Source organism: Rhipicephalus microplus, chromosome 5 (genome assembly GCF_043290135.1).
Source record: "Rhipicephalus microplus isolate Deutch F79 chromosome 5, USDA_Rmic, whole genome shotgun sequence".
NCBI lineage: Eukaryota > Metazoa > Arthropoda > Arachnida > Ixodida > Ixodidae > Rhipicephalus > Rhipicephalus microplus.
In genome coordinates this window covers 69,291,205-69,306,580 of record NC_134704.1, presented here as the reverse complement: position 1 = coordinate 69,306,580, position 15,376 = coordinate 69,291,205, and the positions used below count along the sequence as shown (strand labels likewise).

Below are 15,376 nucleotides of genomic sequence, written 5' to 3'. Positions count from 1 at the left end.
CGTTCGATAGATCTCTAGTGCGGACTTCTTTATCATGCCCATTCTCCCCATGTCAGTCTCCGTTTCCTTCACTTTCTTCTTAACCGATAGTTCTTTTTGGTTTGGCCACCTGCTGTTTTCTAAGTATTTACCAGTCAACTTCCTGGTTCGCTTCCGCCATTTTGTATCGACATTCTTCATGTACAAGTAGCTGAAAACCTTCCTAGCCCAACGCTCTTCCCCCATTTCTCTCAATCGCTTCTCAAATTTTATCTTGCTGCTAGCTTCCCTGCCCTCAAATGATGTCCATCCCATATCACCTTGTACTCCCTGATTTGGTGTATTCCCGTGAGCTCCTAAAGCAAGCCTACCTATTCCACGTTGCTTAATTTCTAATCTTGCTTGAACTTCTGATCTCATGCACAAGACCACATTGCCGAACGTCAGCCCAGGAACCATGACCCCTTTCCATATTCCTCTCACAACATCATACCTATTGTAATTCCACAGTGCCCTATTTTTCATGACTGCTGCATTCCTGTTACCTTTAGTCGTCACGTATATTTCGTGTTCCCTCAGATACTCGGTCCCATTGCTTATCCATACGCCCAGATATTTGTATTTATCTGTTATCTCTAGCGTGACCTCCTGTATTCTAAGCTCACTGCCTTCGTTGTCATTGAAAATCATGACTGCTGATTTTTCCTTACTGAATCTAAAATCTAACCTATCTCCCTCATTACCGCAGATGTCCATGAATCTCTGCAAATCTCCCTTGTTGTTGGCCATGAGCACTATATCATCTGCGTACATTAATGCTGGTAGTGCCTGATCAATAAGTTTTCCTTGTTTGACTAAAGAAAGGTTGAAGCCCAGTCCACTTCGCTCTAATTTTGCCTCTAATCCTTGTAGGTACATCATGAATAATAAGGGTGACAGGGGGCACCCCTGCCTAAGCCCCCGTTTTACCTCTGCAGGCTTGGATACCTGTTTTTCCCACTTTATAACTACCTTGTTACCTTTATAGATACCCTTTAAAAGATTAGTGACTACATGTTCCACGCCTAGTGTGTCCAGTATTCCCCACAATTCCTCTTGAACCACGCTATCGTATGCTCCCTTGATATCCAAAAATGCTAGCCACAGGGGCCTGTGTTCCTTTTCTGCTATTTCGATGCACTGCTTCAGTGAGAACAGATTGTCTTCCAACCTCCTGTGTTTCCGAAACCCATTCTGCAGTTCCCCCAGCACCCCGTCATCCTCTATCCACGCCTGCAGTCTTTCCTTTATAATCTGCATCGCCAGCCTGTATACCACTGATGTCACTGTTATAGGACGGTAGTTGTTTATGTCAGCTTTGTCCCCCTTTCCTTTATAGATCATGCTCATCCTGCTAAGTTTCCATCCATCGGGAACTTCACCATCGATTATTATTGTGCTCACGGCCTCTCTCAAAGCCTGCTTAGACTTAGGACCTAATGTCTTTATCAGCCTAATTGGAATGCCATCTGGGCCTGTTGCTGTACTACTAGGAACCCTTTTCTCAGCCCTTTCCCACTCTTGTTGTGAAAATGGAGCCATTGCACCACTTGATTCGTCCTAGTCTATTGTGGTGCATAAAGTACTTCTTTGTTGAAATTTTTCTGTCACTTTTGTTCTTATATATTCAATAGCTTCGTCCCCTTCTAGCCTAGCACTTTGGGCTGTAGTTATAAATCTCTGCTCTAGGCTCGTTTCATTTCTTAGGGAGTTTAGATGGTTCCAAAATTTCGCAGCTGCCTTTCTATCTTTTTTATGTACTTCTGCCAGCCACTGAGCTCCCTTCCTTCTAATCTTTTCATTGATCAGAAGGGATGCATCCCTTCTACAGCTTAGAAAGGTTACCCATTTTCTTTCAACATCATCTGTCGGTTCACCCCGCTGCTTAGCATGTGGCTACATGGCTACATACAGGGGATGGCTACATACAGGGGACGGTACCGCCATCTAGTGAACACTGCAAGAACTAAACTAGAGGTGGCTACATACAGGCTACAGGGGACGCACAGCCCACGCCCTAAGGAGCTTCGCCCCTAAAAAAAGTTGTGTTCGAGCTTCTGAGTATATCTGCGACGCAGCGCACACTGAGACGATATTTAAAGCGGGGTGTAAAAAAATGTAAATTGGAAGAAATTCATATAAAACATTGGCCCGGATCTACATGTTTCACTGTAAATGTCGTCGAAAGACGATAGTCTTGCGTCTGGAGAGAGTGAACAAAACGTTTATTTGATGTTCCGCGGGAGAAAATCGGTGAATGGTATTCTGCAGGCGCTGCGTTAGAGTGCCTTGAGCGTGTAACAGAGGCGAACAAGTGCATCTAGGCAAGTTAAACACGAGCTTCATCTGGCAGTTATCTTCGAAGACGAAGGCATGCATGACCACGGAGAAAGATGCGCGCCATTCACGAAGGTGATAAGGTGAAGAATGGAAAGCGACAGGTAGGTGCCACCACCGTGCCGTCGTATCAAAGCGTGGAGAACACCTTGAGCCTCGCGTTGCACTGTCAGCGCAGCGCGTTAAACGCTACAGTCTTTAGAGTGTTTTGTGTGTGTCCTCTTTTAGTATAAAGGCAGACATACAAAACATAGACATGTTGTTATAGCGCTTCAGATATGCGCAATATTTGCTTTTTTAATTGACAATCGCACAACTATGAACGCTAAACCATGAGAAATATTGGTGAGGGCTGCAAACGGGGTTGGCCGTTCGGTGCCGTTTGAGGTATCGTTAGAGTGGACAGACAGACAGACAGACAGACAGACAGACCAAAATTTTTACGTCGAAGGTCCCCAAGAAAGACTATCGTCTTTAAAAGTTTCATACTGACTAGTCCAGTTCTGGGTTCACGTAAGGAAGTTGCCGCTGATGGTCTAACCAGATAAAGCAGACAACGAGGGTGCCCGGTGTTGCAGCCTTCTCAATACGTTGCAGGGGACACTCCATGTTCGCCGCCTACGCGAGACTCGTGACACCGACAACCCCGCTTCTCGCTGGTTGAACGTCAATTGCTGAACCAGTCAAATTCACTGCGGAGCGTACGCATCTCACTTGAGGTCATTAGTGAGTTTTAGTGCTGGGTACCCAAGCGGCTTGCGTACCCAGGATGTTGGGGCGGTGGTATTGCGCATGTGCGAAGCCCCAAACAGATGCGTCGCAAGATCGCTGGGGCGATGGGGCCATGCGTCCGCGCGGCCATAAACAACGCTGCCACCACTGGCCTCCTAGCGGAGATAAGCTGCCCCGGCATACGCATACGTGCCCCCTTCGCTGCGGCTGTAGGGAAGACGCAATGAAGCTGTTGCCGAGTCGTTAGTTTCTGGAAGTGCTTTCCCCCTTCAAAGGTGCCCTCCCTTCGTTGAAGGGGCGTGCGGTAGATAATGTTCGAGGTTTGTGACAATTATTTCGGCACTTTTCCTTTTTTTTTTGCAGATCTTATAGTTCTGCACGAATGAATTTCGTTTCGGTCAAGCCGAATTCTACGTTTTATGATCCCGTGCCACTAACGCAATAAGAGAGTGGGTTAACGTTCTTTTCGTCAGGAGAGCCACATTTCCTTCATTATTTTCGCATGGTACTCCTAATAAGGTCATGGAGCTAGGCAGGCCAATGTAAGTAGGGCGGCCAAAAAAAACGTTCCAGCGTTTAAAAGGGCATTGTCGTCTGCAATAATGACACAAAGGCACCGATTGCGCTTCATTGTTGGCACATCACATTGCTTCCGCATTTCATAGTCGTCATCGTTCATTCCAGGAAGCGCACTGCCGCCTGTGCCGGAAGACGGTGGATGCCAAGCTTCTAGTGGCCAACCGAGCACTCTGTGCACGTCAAGCACGACGAGCAAGGCGTTGCCTTCCTTTGTGGGTAACTCTACGTCCACACGGGATGATGGCGGATCGTTCGAGTGCAGCAGCAAAGCGCCGTACTGGATACCAGACGGCATCAGGCATTACTTCGTGCATCGCCACTCGTTGGCGGGAATGGGTGGTGGCGGTGCCGATAGCAGCAGCAGCAGTCGGCGCACAGACTGGGCGCTGCGCGAAATCGGCCGTGAATGCGAACTTCCTACGGGCGACGGTGACAGCTGGTCCAGGTAAGCCCATGGTCACCTTGCAAGGAAGCTTTCCACTTTCCAATGCAGCGCGAAAAATGCATAACCCAGCTGACGGGGCCGATAGGGAGTCACGATGCACGTTCGTCGTGACCCCTCAGATCCTTTAGCGCAAGGGAAGAGTTTCCGATGCCTGAAGCTTTGCAAAAGCGCCAGCTTTGAAGGATTGGATTGCATTGACGTTTAAATTAAAGAATTTCAATGTCGCTAAACTTACACCTGATCAAGCACGGCATGCAGCGATTGGTTTAACGTCATAGCGTATAGGCCTCTGCATTTAGCATGTCACCTCTTTTTCTGACTGGTAGCCGGAGTTTGGTGGTGCCAGTGTCAGAAATAAAGCTCCCTAATGTCGTCTGAAATAACCGAGCCAGGTGTCTCTTAGTCAGTCTCTAGTGTTACACGTGTTGTTTTTACAGGAGCTGTTGAGCGAGATAGGCAAGTCGGGAGGTTGTAAAATGGTCCGGAGAAACAGCGCAAGCATTGTTTTTAATGTTATTGGCTTTCTTAGCATGTTTGACGCATTCTCCACTCATTGACTGCCTCTGGATCTATAACCGTGGTCATTTTACGCTTTCGTCACTATAGGTACAAGCATCATTGTTAGCGCCACTTGACGCGACTCCGTTTATGTACCCCAAGGTTTAATCGAGTGGGTATGAGTAGCATAAGTATCGCTTGATATGGGTAACTGAATGTATGCAGCTTGTGACAATAATTGTCATGACTTATGAAGTATACCCTCACTGTTACGCGGTATGCAATCATGACATAAAATGGCTCTTGTAATGACCTCGGAAATCGTACATAGTGGAGGCGTTGCAAATTTTGGATAGGTAAATGTATTACACAGCAGCTTGCGAATGACTGACGCAGGCAAGCTTATGCGGTTCATCTTTTACCAGCGAAGCTGTTTTAGCTCAGCGTAAAATGTGTCATCACGCTCGAAAACCATCTTCATCATCGGTGGGTGTGTGCCACACACATTTCGGGCAAATCTCTCTACTTGTCGCCACGACGATGCTTGTATGGCCCTCACAACACGCACCCGTTAAAGCGCGTCAGAGCACGCCTTTTTGACGCGGCGCGACATCCTCTCCCTAAAGAGAGAGAAAGGGCGCGAAGTTTCACGTAGCCACGTGCCCTCTCCCTTTATAGGGAGAGGGTGTAGCGCCACGCAAAAATGCCACGCACTGACGTACTCCATTAGGGTACGTGTGGTTAGGCCTTAATATGCCTAATAGGCGAGAGCATTAGTACAAATAGAAAAAGAGGAGTGAAAGAGAGAAACAAAAAAAGAGGGGAAGAAAGACATCGAGAAATAGATTCTTGGGGAAAAAATCTTCTCGAGGCGGGATTCCAATCTGCGCCCACTCGGTTTGAAGGCAAGAGTCCTAACCACTCGACTGTTCAAGAACCCTTGCAGAGTATAGCATAACCCAGCACAACACAGTGTCGCAAAGAGGGGAAAAGGAAATTAGCGTGAGGAGAAGAGGCGATGGGCTGATTGAGGGGTGAGAGTAAAGGGTAGCACACAAATAATGAAGAAGAGAGAAATAGAGATTAACAAATTCAGAAAGAAAAAGAGAGTGAAAGAGAACATTTCCGAAAATAGATAAAATGAATTAGAGAGTGCGAAAAAAAAATCACCGATGATTATGATACTCCTTATGGGAATTCTGAGTGTAGGTGTTTAGTTGTTTTGAATTTGCCATAACTTGAGATAAACAATTTGAGAGAGACATGCACGTATGTACAGATACATATCAGTATCTATTTTCTACAACTCTTTCTCTCTCTCTCTCTCTCTCTAGGCAACATACTCTGCCAGTCCGTTATTCTAATGAAGGCAGCTTTGTGGTCGTAGTAGGGAGCGCATATATGTTCCATTTGGTGAACCAATGCCTAGTTTTCAAAAACGAGGTATGTCAAAGCGTTTTACGAGGTCACCACATCAGTGGGATGAGTTACGACGCAGAGCAACGCTATGTTCTTGCGTGTATTCGGAAGGGTTGTCTTGTTTTTTCTCATGTCTATGTTAAAATCACCGACTACCAACATCGATGTTTTAAGTCAAAATCACAACAACTAACATTGCTGTTCGCCGACTAGAGGAACGCAATATTTCGCTGATATAAAAGCCACCACAATGGAACGCCATTTCAGGTGGACCACGGAATGCTTCGGCACCGGAAAGAACGCCGTCGTAGCGTGGGTCGCCACAGCCATAGCTCTCGTTTTGCTGATCGTGCTCGTGGGACAAGTGGCTGACCTTCCACGCGGCGAAGAAGGAGGTGCTCCCGCGGTGGCCGCATACCGTCGGGAACAGTCCGCGGGAAATCATCGCAGTGATTTTCTGCTGTCGCTGCCGCATGACAACCTCGATGTGGATTATCCCGATCGTAACAATGATGACAGCACGACCACTAGGTTGGAAGAAGGCGAAAATGCTCCCGACGACAAGGTCGGCAGCGACGAAAGAACAGATGCCTTTGCGACGGCTACCGATGGCATGCCGAGCAAAGAAAACGCAGCTACAAGTGATGTGACTGAGAAGCCGCATGAACCTGCTCGGTCAAGCTTACACGTATCGGTGAGAACACATTTCGTAGAATTATACTTACAGGACAGGACACTGCTTTAGCGCAGCATTCGTCGTAGAAAGCATGTCTTCTCGATGCGGGTGACAGGTTATCTCAGGAAAGTAGGAGGGGGGGGGGGAGTTGGGAGTGTATTCTATAGGAGTAGAACGGTGGCGTTATCTTCAGAAATCCATACGACAATACAGCTCTGCACCGCAGGGAAGCGAATTGGGAAGTAAGGGCTAAGTTACAACTGCGATGGCAACAGATTGTAAGCTACAGATACCGGTCAGTGCGTCCCAGCTTTCAGAGCTTGAAGGGGCACTAAAGTCAAATAACAATTTATGTCACAGCGAAAGCTTAATGTATGACAACATATAAGACGACAATGTTATCAACAGCAGTGTCCTACTTACCAAGAAATTAAGGTAAATGCACAAGAATACATGCGCCACAGACATTTTCAAAATGATACTGAGCACGCTGGACAAACCGCCTACAATTAATCCATAGTAATAGATCTAGCTACACTAAATAAGAAACCTTTCGTGCATCGAGAGACGCAATAAAATGCTGGTTGTTTGTTTCTATTTGATTCACGGAAAAAAGAACCGCCGGACGTCACTATGGGGAATGGCGCGAGCGATTAAAAATTCAATTTTCACGTGATTACACTGGACAGGTCGTGCCATCTAACAGGACACAGTTGAACCAAAACACGTCTGCCATATTGATTGATTGATATGTGGGGTTTAACGTCTTATAACCACTATATGATTATAAGAGACGCCGTAGTGAAGGGCACCGGAAATTTAGACCACCTGGGGTTCTTTAACGTGCACGTCTGCCATATCGAAGTCAATGGCAGGAAAATGATCATTGGTCGTTGTTGCTGCTGTGGCTCCCGCTGCCTTCGTTCTGTCTACTAGTGTCGGTTACCGCGCAGTAAAGCTGGACAACGTTGTTCACGGCTGCAGTGACTTGAGATGGTCCGCTTCTTGAGGCGGGTAATATTAAGTGCACTAACCCAATGCGGGCCACCAAAACGTTATTTTATTTCAGAATGCCCTCTCTTGGCACAAACGTAATACTATGTATACGAGGTTTCTGGACCGCTATTTTAACAATCAACTTCAACTTATAATAGTTGGCTTTAGTGTCCCTTTAATGTAGAACGTCGATGGATTGATCGAATGCATTAAAATGCGTGGGTACTTCTTGATATTTTTGCGTAAGAAAATTTAAGTAATTAACTTTCTTGTGAATTTTTTTCTGTTTTGTTATCAAACACAAAGAAACGTTTATTTAGGTCCGGTGAAAAGGCGTGGCAGGACAGAAATGTGTCGATTAGGTTGCATTATGCAACCGTCACAAGGGGACATCGTCGACGAAGGCTCCTTGTCACCGTCAGACCAGCTATGTTATGCTCTGCGGCCTACACAACAGTGGAGAAAAGTGGCACAACCTGGTGCGGCCGAGTATTAACAGCTAAAAAGCCGGTGCCCGTGATAAAGCTATACAATCGATACAGATGCAAATTTATGCGCATCTTTCTGAAAATGCAAATGTGATGATGTACTCCAATTTTCAGACGGACGATTGTGACAATGTACTCCTTATCACGAAAGCGTTTTTTTTTGTTTACTGGGCAACAGTTAGAATTCACATCACCCACGTTCGAAATATGCAACGTGCACATCAAAGGTGACGCTACTTTACCCAGTTACGTCTGTTTCGTTGGAACGTGCATTAATGGAAGGCGGCGGCATCAAGCGTTGCATAAGTGCGTGAGACCACATGGAGCCTCGTACTTGAGGGATACCACGGGCAAGGCGATTATATCAGTGACAGAAAGAAGTAACTGGTGGAAGTAACAGGTGGTTCAATGGGGATAATTCGGAGAATGATAGTTCGACAGTTAGGCAGTTAGGCCCATGGTGATACGCCATACTGCGACAGATAGGCCCTTGTCGCTTTCGCGAATGAACTCCACGTCTAGGTGAAAGAATTGGCCTGACTGTCATAACGCTTTCATAATAAATCTGTACTGTAAAAAAAAACACCTTGTAGATTGAGGCATTCTGGTGAGATCAGCCCTCTGGCGAGAGAGTGTAGGAGCAGGCTCGGCTATATATCGTCAGTCGCTAAATAACAAACAGAAAAAATCTTCATTGTTTTTTCAAGTTTTGGTTAAAATGGACTTCCCTAATGTAGAAAAAAAAAACGTCACAAATTTTCCACTTTTGCACGATGACAGAAGCTGCCTCAGTGAATTGCGGGAACAGCATGACCGCTTCTGTCATTTCTTCATTCACACCTGGCCTCATTTTTCTGTGTGCCGCAGGTTTGCAGTGTAATTACAGCCAATGCTAAATATGAGTTCTAGCAAAAAAATAACCATTCTATTTCACACGTGGTTGACGATCCAAATGAGAACTCTGATGCTGAAAGGGTTAAGCTGAAACATGTTTTCAACCTATCCCTTATCATCCCCATCCATTATCATTCCATATCATCGCCAATTAGCAACACCACCACGAACACGTGACAACAAGTTATTCATCGCGAAAGTGGCTTAAAACATATCGTTCCTGCGTCACACTGCATCGAGCAATTTAACGCGAACTCGCGGAGCGCCACCGAATGTCTTCAACAGCTTGTGCCATGCTCGAGTTTTGCGACATTGCGCAGGTCGAGAAGTCAAAAGAAAGCTACCATGCCGTCAAGCAAAACAAAAATGTCATTAAATAATACCTGTGTTGGACGAGATCAGAGATGATTGATATGTGGGGTTTAACGTCCCAAAACCACCATATGATTATGAGATACGCCGTCGTGGAGAGCTCCGGAAATTTCGACCAGCTGGGGTTCTTTAACGCGCGCCCAAATCTGAGCGCACAGGCCTACAGCATTTCCACCTCTATCGAAAATGCAGCCGCCGCAGCCGGGATTCGATCCCGCGACCTGCGGGTCAGCAGCCGAGTACCCCAGCCACTAGACCACCACGGCGGGGCTGCTGAATTCAGAGGGCACACCGGAACTAATCGATTTGTGAAATTAAGGGCAGTCAAATTAGCGAGCATTTACACTACATCTATGTATGTATGTATGTATGTATGTATGTATGTATGTATGTATGTATGTATGTATGTATGTATGTATGTATGTATGTATGTATGTATGTATGTATGTATGTATGTATGCATGTATGTATGTATGTATGTATGTATGTATGTATGTATGTATGTATGTATGTATGTATGTATGTATGTATGTATGTATGTATGTATGTATGTATGTATGTATGTATGTATGTATGTATGTATGTATGTATGTATGTATGTATGTATGTATGTATGTATGTATGTATGTATGTATGTATGTATGTATGTATGTGCATTTGTGTGTGTGTGTGTGGTTGTGCGTGTGTTTATGTAAGTACATTCATGTTTGCATGGCCGCATGATAGGTATTGTTGTGTTACAAGTTAGGTTTCCAGAGAGTTACACTAAAGTCGTTGTAGCGCGACTAGACAAACTGGATGACGAGGCGCCACGGGCGCTATCTTTATAACGGGAGCCAGAGAAGTAGGAAAACAGCGTAATCATCGTATAATGCATACGTACTATCGGCATCAAATGAAACACAAAGAGCGGAGCACGTGGCACAAGCCTTATCAATTCATAGTGCGTGCCGTCGACCAGTCATAGGCACAGACAGGCCCGCACATGCGGTGTGGCAGCCCTGCCCGATCCCCCTATATTTCTGCTTGTGTTCCAGGTATGATATTTGAAAGGAACAAAAAAAAACTAAGGTTAAACTATTGCAGCCGAAGGCGAGTATTGTAGCACGGTTTGTCATCACTGAGTCCATCATCACGGAATCTCTGGCTAATTTTATTTATAGTAGACAAAAGTCTGTTCATAATGCTGACAATTTCACGCTGTTTCACTTCGTGCCGGTAAACCGAAACAATTTGCGCTCTTTTTTTTCGAAAAAACGCTTGGCATGCATTTCCAGTAAAAGTGATGTGTTTTCGAGTCGGTCTCTGAAAGAAGGATGCAGGTGAAGCGGCGCTAGTGAACGAAATACGATGATCATTTGAAAATCAACCGCGAACCGATGATATTTTTCTTTTTGTTTTATCCTGCCAACTCACCAATTGCACTGCGATGCTGAAATAAAAGCAAGGAATTGCGAGTGATACGATCAAAAGTGCTTGGCACGCCTACGATGATGACTATTACCACCATACGAAAAGTAGAGCAGAAACGGAGATAACGCACCCTGGGGGATCGCGCAGCGCTGCCAAACCGGATGTGCACCCCTGTCAGTGGTGATGACTGGACGGCCAACACTATACTCTTTCTAATGCTTGAAAAACACGCTTTGCTGTTCGGGTTTCATTTAACGCCGATAGTACATATGTCCTCTATTGCAAAAAAAAAAAACGATGTATGAAAATGTCGTGTCTCGCTACCAAAAAAAAAAACAATAGTTGGGTCGCTGACGCAAATTAAGTCCTTTTTAATTACTGTTAATTGTCGTTTGACAATGGCCAAAGTTACATTTCTTTCCCCGACAGTATTATGTAGGTGTAATGAACAAAAAGACATTATGACAGCGTTTTAATATTACGAAAAGACTTTTTTCTAGCGCCATCTCCCATGCCATTATTATTCAGTGTAGCCCTTGTGCTGCATCGAAAGGCATGCTCGGCGTACGCTCGTCTGCGATGACACACCCCTTCACGTGTTTTGGTGTTCTCGCTTTCTTGTGTTCTCTGCTGTGCGTGAAGTTGCGAGGTGCGTTTCATCATTGGGGAACGACTGTGTCTGGCGGGCAGCGGAACATCGGACAACATTTAACCCCGAGTGCTTGCCTCGGTACCTGCGTAACGATGTGCTCTGCCAAGATGCACCAGCAACAAACGCATGCCTGACGTCCAACATCTTCTAGATAAGAAACAAGTTCAACGGTTCAAAATACTGGGCTCACTGGATTTTCATCTATCAGTACTCCTGCGGCCCGCTTCTCTTCTCCAATACGCAGTGCCTACTGTTATTCGTGTTATCGGTGAGCATATCGCCAAGTTCTTTATCGTGTTACGATTCGCATGCCTGCATTTGCGTAAGTAACGGTGATTTATTGGAGCACAATGCAAAACAATATGCGTGTAGTGACCTCACACTTGTGACGATTGCCATTGTGTGTAGTGCATGGAATAAAATTAATGCATTGCAAGCTTTGAACTAAATTGAATTGTGGTAATTTAGACTTGACTGGGCGCCCCGCCGTAGTGGTCTAGTGGCTAAGGTACTCGGCTGCTGACCCGAAGGTCGCGGGTTCGAATCCCGGCTGCTGCGGCTGCATTTCCGATGGAGGCGGAAATGTTGTAGGCCCGTGTGCTCAGATTTGGGTGCACGTTAAAGAACTCCTGGTGGTCGAAATTTCCGGAGCCCTCCACTACGGCGTCTCTCATAATCATATGGTGGTTTTGGGACGTTAAACCCCACATATCAAATTAGACTTGACTGGGCGTCATTTCCTCTTGTTAGAACTGAAGAACACAATTGGTGTGCACGCTGAAGATTCTGCGAATGTGTGAAGCAAATAATTAACGCTGAAAATGTGACAGATATACGCTTCTGCTTGCTTTATTCCCTCTGTGGAAGATGCCACGAACGCCCAATAGAAGTTTCGAGACTACATGTTTCATTGTGAAATGAACGCGTGTGGAAGATGCCACGAACGCCCAGTAGACGTTCCGAGACTGTTTCCTTGGGAAACAGACGCGAGTTGACCAGTAGTACACTTAAACATCACTGTCCAGTTGTGAGCTGGTATTAGTTGAGCGCGTTGACTTCAAAAGCACTCGTGGAGAACCCGCCGGTGATCGCCTTAGCGCCAGTCCTTAGCGATATAGGGCCTACGAAAACTAAATTGACCTCGAATTTTCGTGCTAGTGCCAACAAATTGACGTAACTCGTTTACCAATTGTTGCGTCACATCCGCTTCATTTTTTCCCCACCGGAAGTGTTATTTCCTCACTTAGATGGCGTTACACCCCATAAGCAGCTGCTGAGCCGCCATTTCCTGAGCGTGTGCGTTTCTATGGAAGCTTCGCCGCCAGTTATATTCACCTTGACCCTTCAACCTGTTTATCGGAAAGAAAATAGCGTTTTTGTCATGTCAGCCGCCAGTTTGATTTGTATAGCCTTGTGTGCCACTTCTTACGCCTCTCTCTATCATTCATGAAGTGTTGTGTGTACTTATATAGGATCACGTGCAATAAATTTTGGGTTTTTGTTTATTTGTTTGACCATACATGATTACCGTGGTGCAGGAGACGAAAGGCACCTCACTGATAAGTTACTTGATTGAGGCCTCTAGCACCATATCGTACTTTCTTAACACAGAGCGACTGCATTGGCAAAACAAACAAGGACAAGAACACAATATCAATGAGGACAATTAGGAGAGAGCTTATACAAAATAAAAGTTATAACAAGGCTTCGGAAATGGTTTAGCTTGCATGTACGTGTCATTGAAAAGCAAATAAACAAAAGCAATAAAGAGATCAATAGTTGTGCGGACACCAGTGTTTCATGTTAGAGCATAAACATACACTCACGCACATGAATGAAGTGCGGAAGATTTTAAGGCCAACTACTCCTGCGTTCACAATGGGTCGTGCTTGAGGCCCACGGGACGGCTTAATGCTCTCCCGTAGTAGTGTACCAAGTTCTCTAAGGTCCGCACTCACAAGCCTACCTCGACCTTACCTCACGTTTTCCTCAGCTTTTTGTACCCTCTGCATGCGTTAGAAAGGCGCGAAAATGCTAACCGGGCGAAAGATAAGGACAAGACTGGGTCATTAATACTGCCCTAATTTGTTCATCAAGCGCAATAAAGGTGGAAAACCAGCCCCGCCGCGGTGGTCTAGTGGCTAAGGTACTCGGCTGCTGACCCGCAGGGCGCGGGTTCGAATCCCGGCTGCGGCGGCTGCATTTCCGATGGAGGCGGAAATGTTGTAGGCCCGTGTGCTCAGATTTGGGTGCTCGTTAAAGAACCCCAGGTGGTCTAAATTTCCGGAGCCCTCCACTACGGCGTCTCTCATAATCATATAGTGGTTTTGGGACGTTAAACCCCACATATCAATCAATCAAAGGTGGAAAACCAATGAGGGAACCTCGAGGAAAGGATGAAGTTGGTTTGTGAATACGAGCCTATATCGTCAAGCACTTTTTCTAAACAGACAACCCGATGCATATGCAATCCAGTCATTGCCATTGTATTATTTCACAGATGCAGTCAGCATGTCCGAGTGCACTATTCTCGCTGTGCCCCGCTGGAAGTTCCGAGTTCTATCACAGCGGCTCTGTGAACGCTTGCGTGGCGATCACCATCGACAGGATGGGACTTTGCGCCCGGGGCAGAAATCGATTCTCTTCTATGGGTGCCTGTCAGCGAAAGTGCATCGACGGCGATAACGGCGCTGCTCCGGAGTGCTACCAGAGAGTCATATTCGAGGAATGCCAGAGGTGAGATAAGAATGAAGTCAAAACTTCACACTGTGGAAGCGAGACTCGTCACAAAACTTTCAACAGGAATTTTAACCTAGCTTTATTTTCTTTTTCTCGACTGTCTGTAGCCGTAGACGTAGTTTGGATGTGGTCTCCATATTACGAAAAATTTTCTTTGTTGGGGTAAAAAAAAAACGACATAGCATTGAACTGTTTCAACAAAGTGCATTGCAATAATTTTACACAATCAAAAAGGCTTTCATCTGGCTTATTGGCCAAGTCAGAACATTCCTGAAACTTCCTTTCTGTATAAGTTTTGCACCTATAGGAGAAAAATTGAAGAGATTCATGCGAACGACGATAAAACAAAGCCCATTGCTATAGCGTCAATTATTGTGGATCTTATTATTTTTGTTTTCTTGTTTTAGTGCCAGTTGTTGAAAAAGACACATTATTTGACGTCAAGTGCTGTTGGCCCTTTGGCAAACACACTCTGAATGTGGTCACCAGATGGACGCCATGGAGATAAACATTGGCCCCATATCTGCATGTAATTTGCAAATGCTGTCGAAAGATGACAGTCTTGCGTGTGGAGAGACTGAACAAAACATTTATTTGATGTTCTGCGCAAGAAAATCGGTGAATGGTATTCCAGAGGCGCTGCGATAGAGTGCCTCGAGCGTGCAGCGGAGGCTAACGAGTGCATCAAGTCACGTCACACGTGAGACATGAGCGCCATCTGGCAGTTCTTTTTGGAAAACAAAGCACATGGCCCTGAGACGGGCGTGCGCGCCCGTCTCAGGGCCATGTGCCATGTGTACAACGTAAGGCGACGGGTAGGTGTCACCACCGTCTCGTCTTAGCAAAGCATTGGAAACACTCCCCAATCCGTGCAAGCGTTGCATGGTCAGCGCAGCGCGATAAGCGCTACGGCCCTTAAAGTTACTTATGTATGCCTTTTCTAGTAAAAGACGAACATGCAAAAATATATATGTGTTATGGTTCCTTAGATATGCGCAACAATTGCTTTTTCATTGACAATCGCACACGTATGAACGCTGATTCTTGAGCAACATTGGTGGGCGCTGCGGATGGGGTCGGTCGGTCGGTCGGTCGGTCGGTCGGTCGGTGGCCGGCGC

At 45.8% G+C, this 15,376-nt stretch overlaps 1 protein-coding gene across 1 annotated transcript in view; it reads left to right on the top strand.

The window, feature by feature from the left end:
• The window catches only part of LOC142817500 (uncharacterized), a 38,315-nt gene extending 24,056 nt beyond the window's left edge, over positions 1-14,259 (top strand). Inside the window, exons 2-4 of the mRNA XM_075894516.1 lie at positions 3,772-4,111; positions 6,296-6,722; positions 14,020-14,259. Coding sequence (XP_075750631.1) covers positions 3,772-4,111; positions 6,296-6,722; positions 14,020-14,259 — 1,007 coding nt within the window. The remainder of the gene's footprint in view (positions 1-3,771; positions 4,112-6,295; positions 6,723-14,019) is intronic.
• Positions 14,260-15,376: the final 1,117 nt, after the last annotated feature.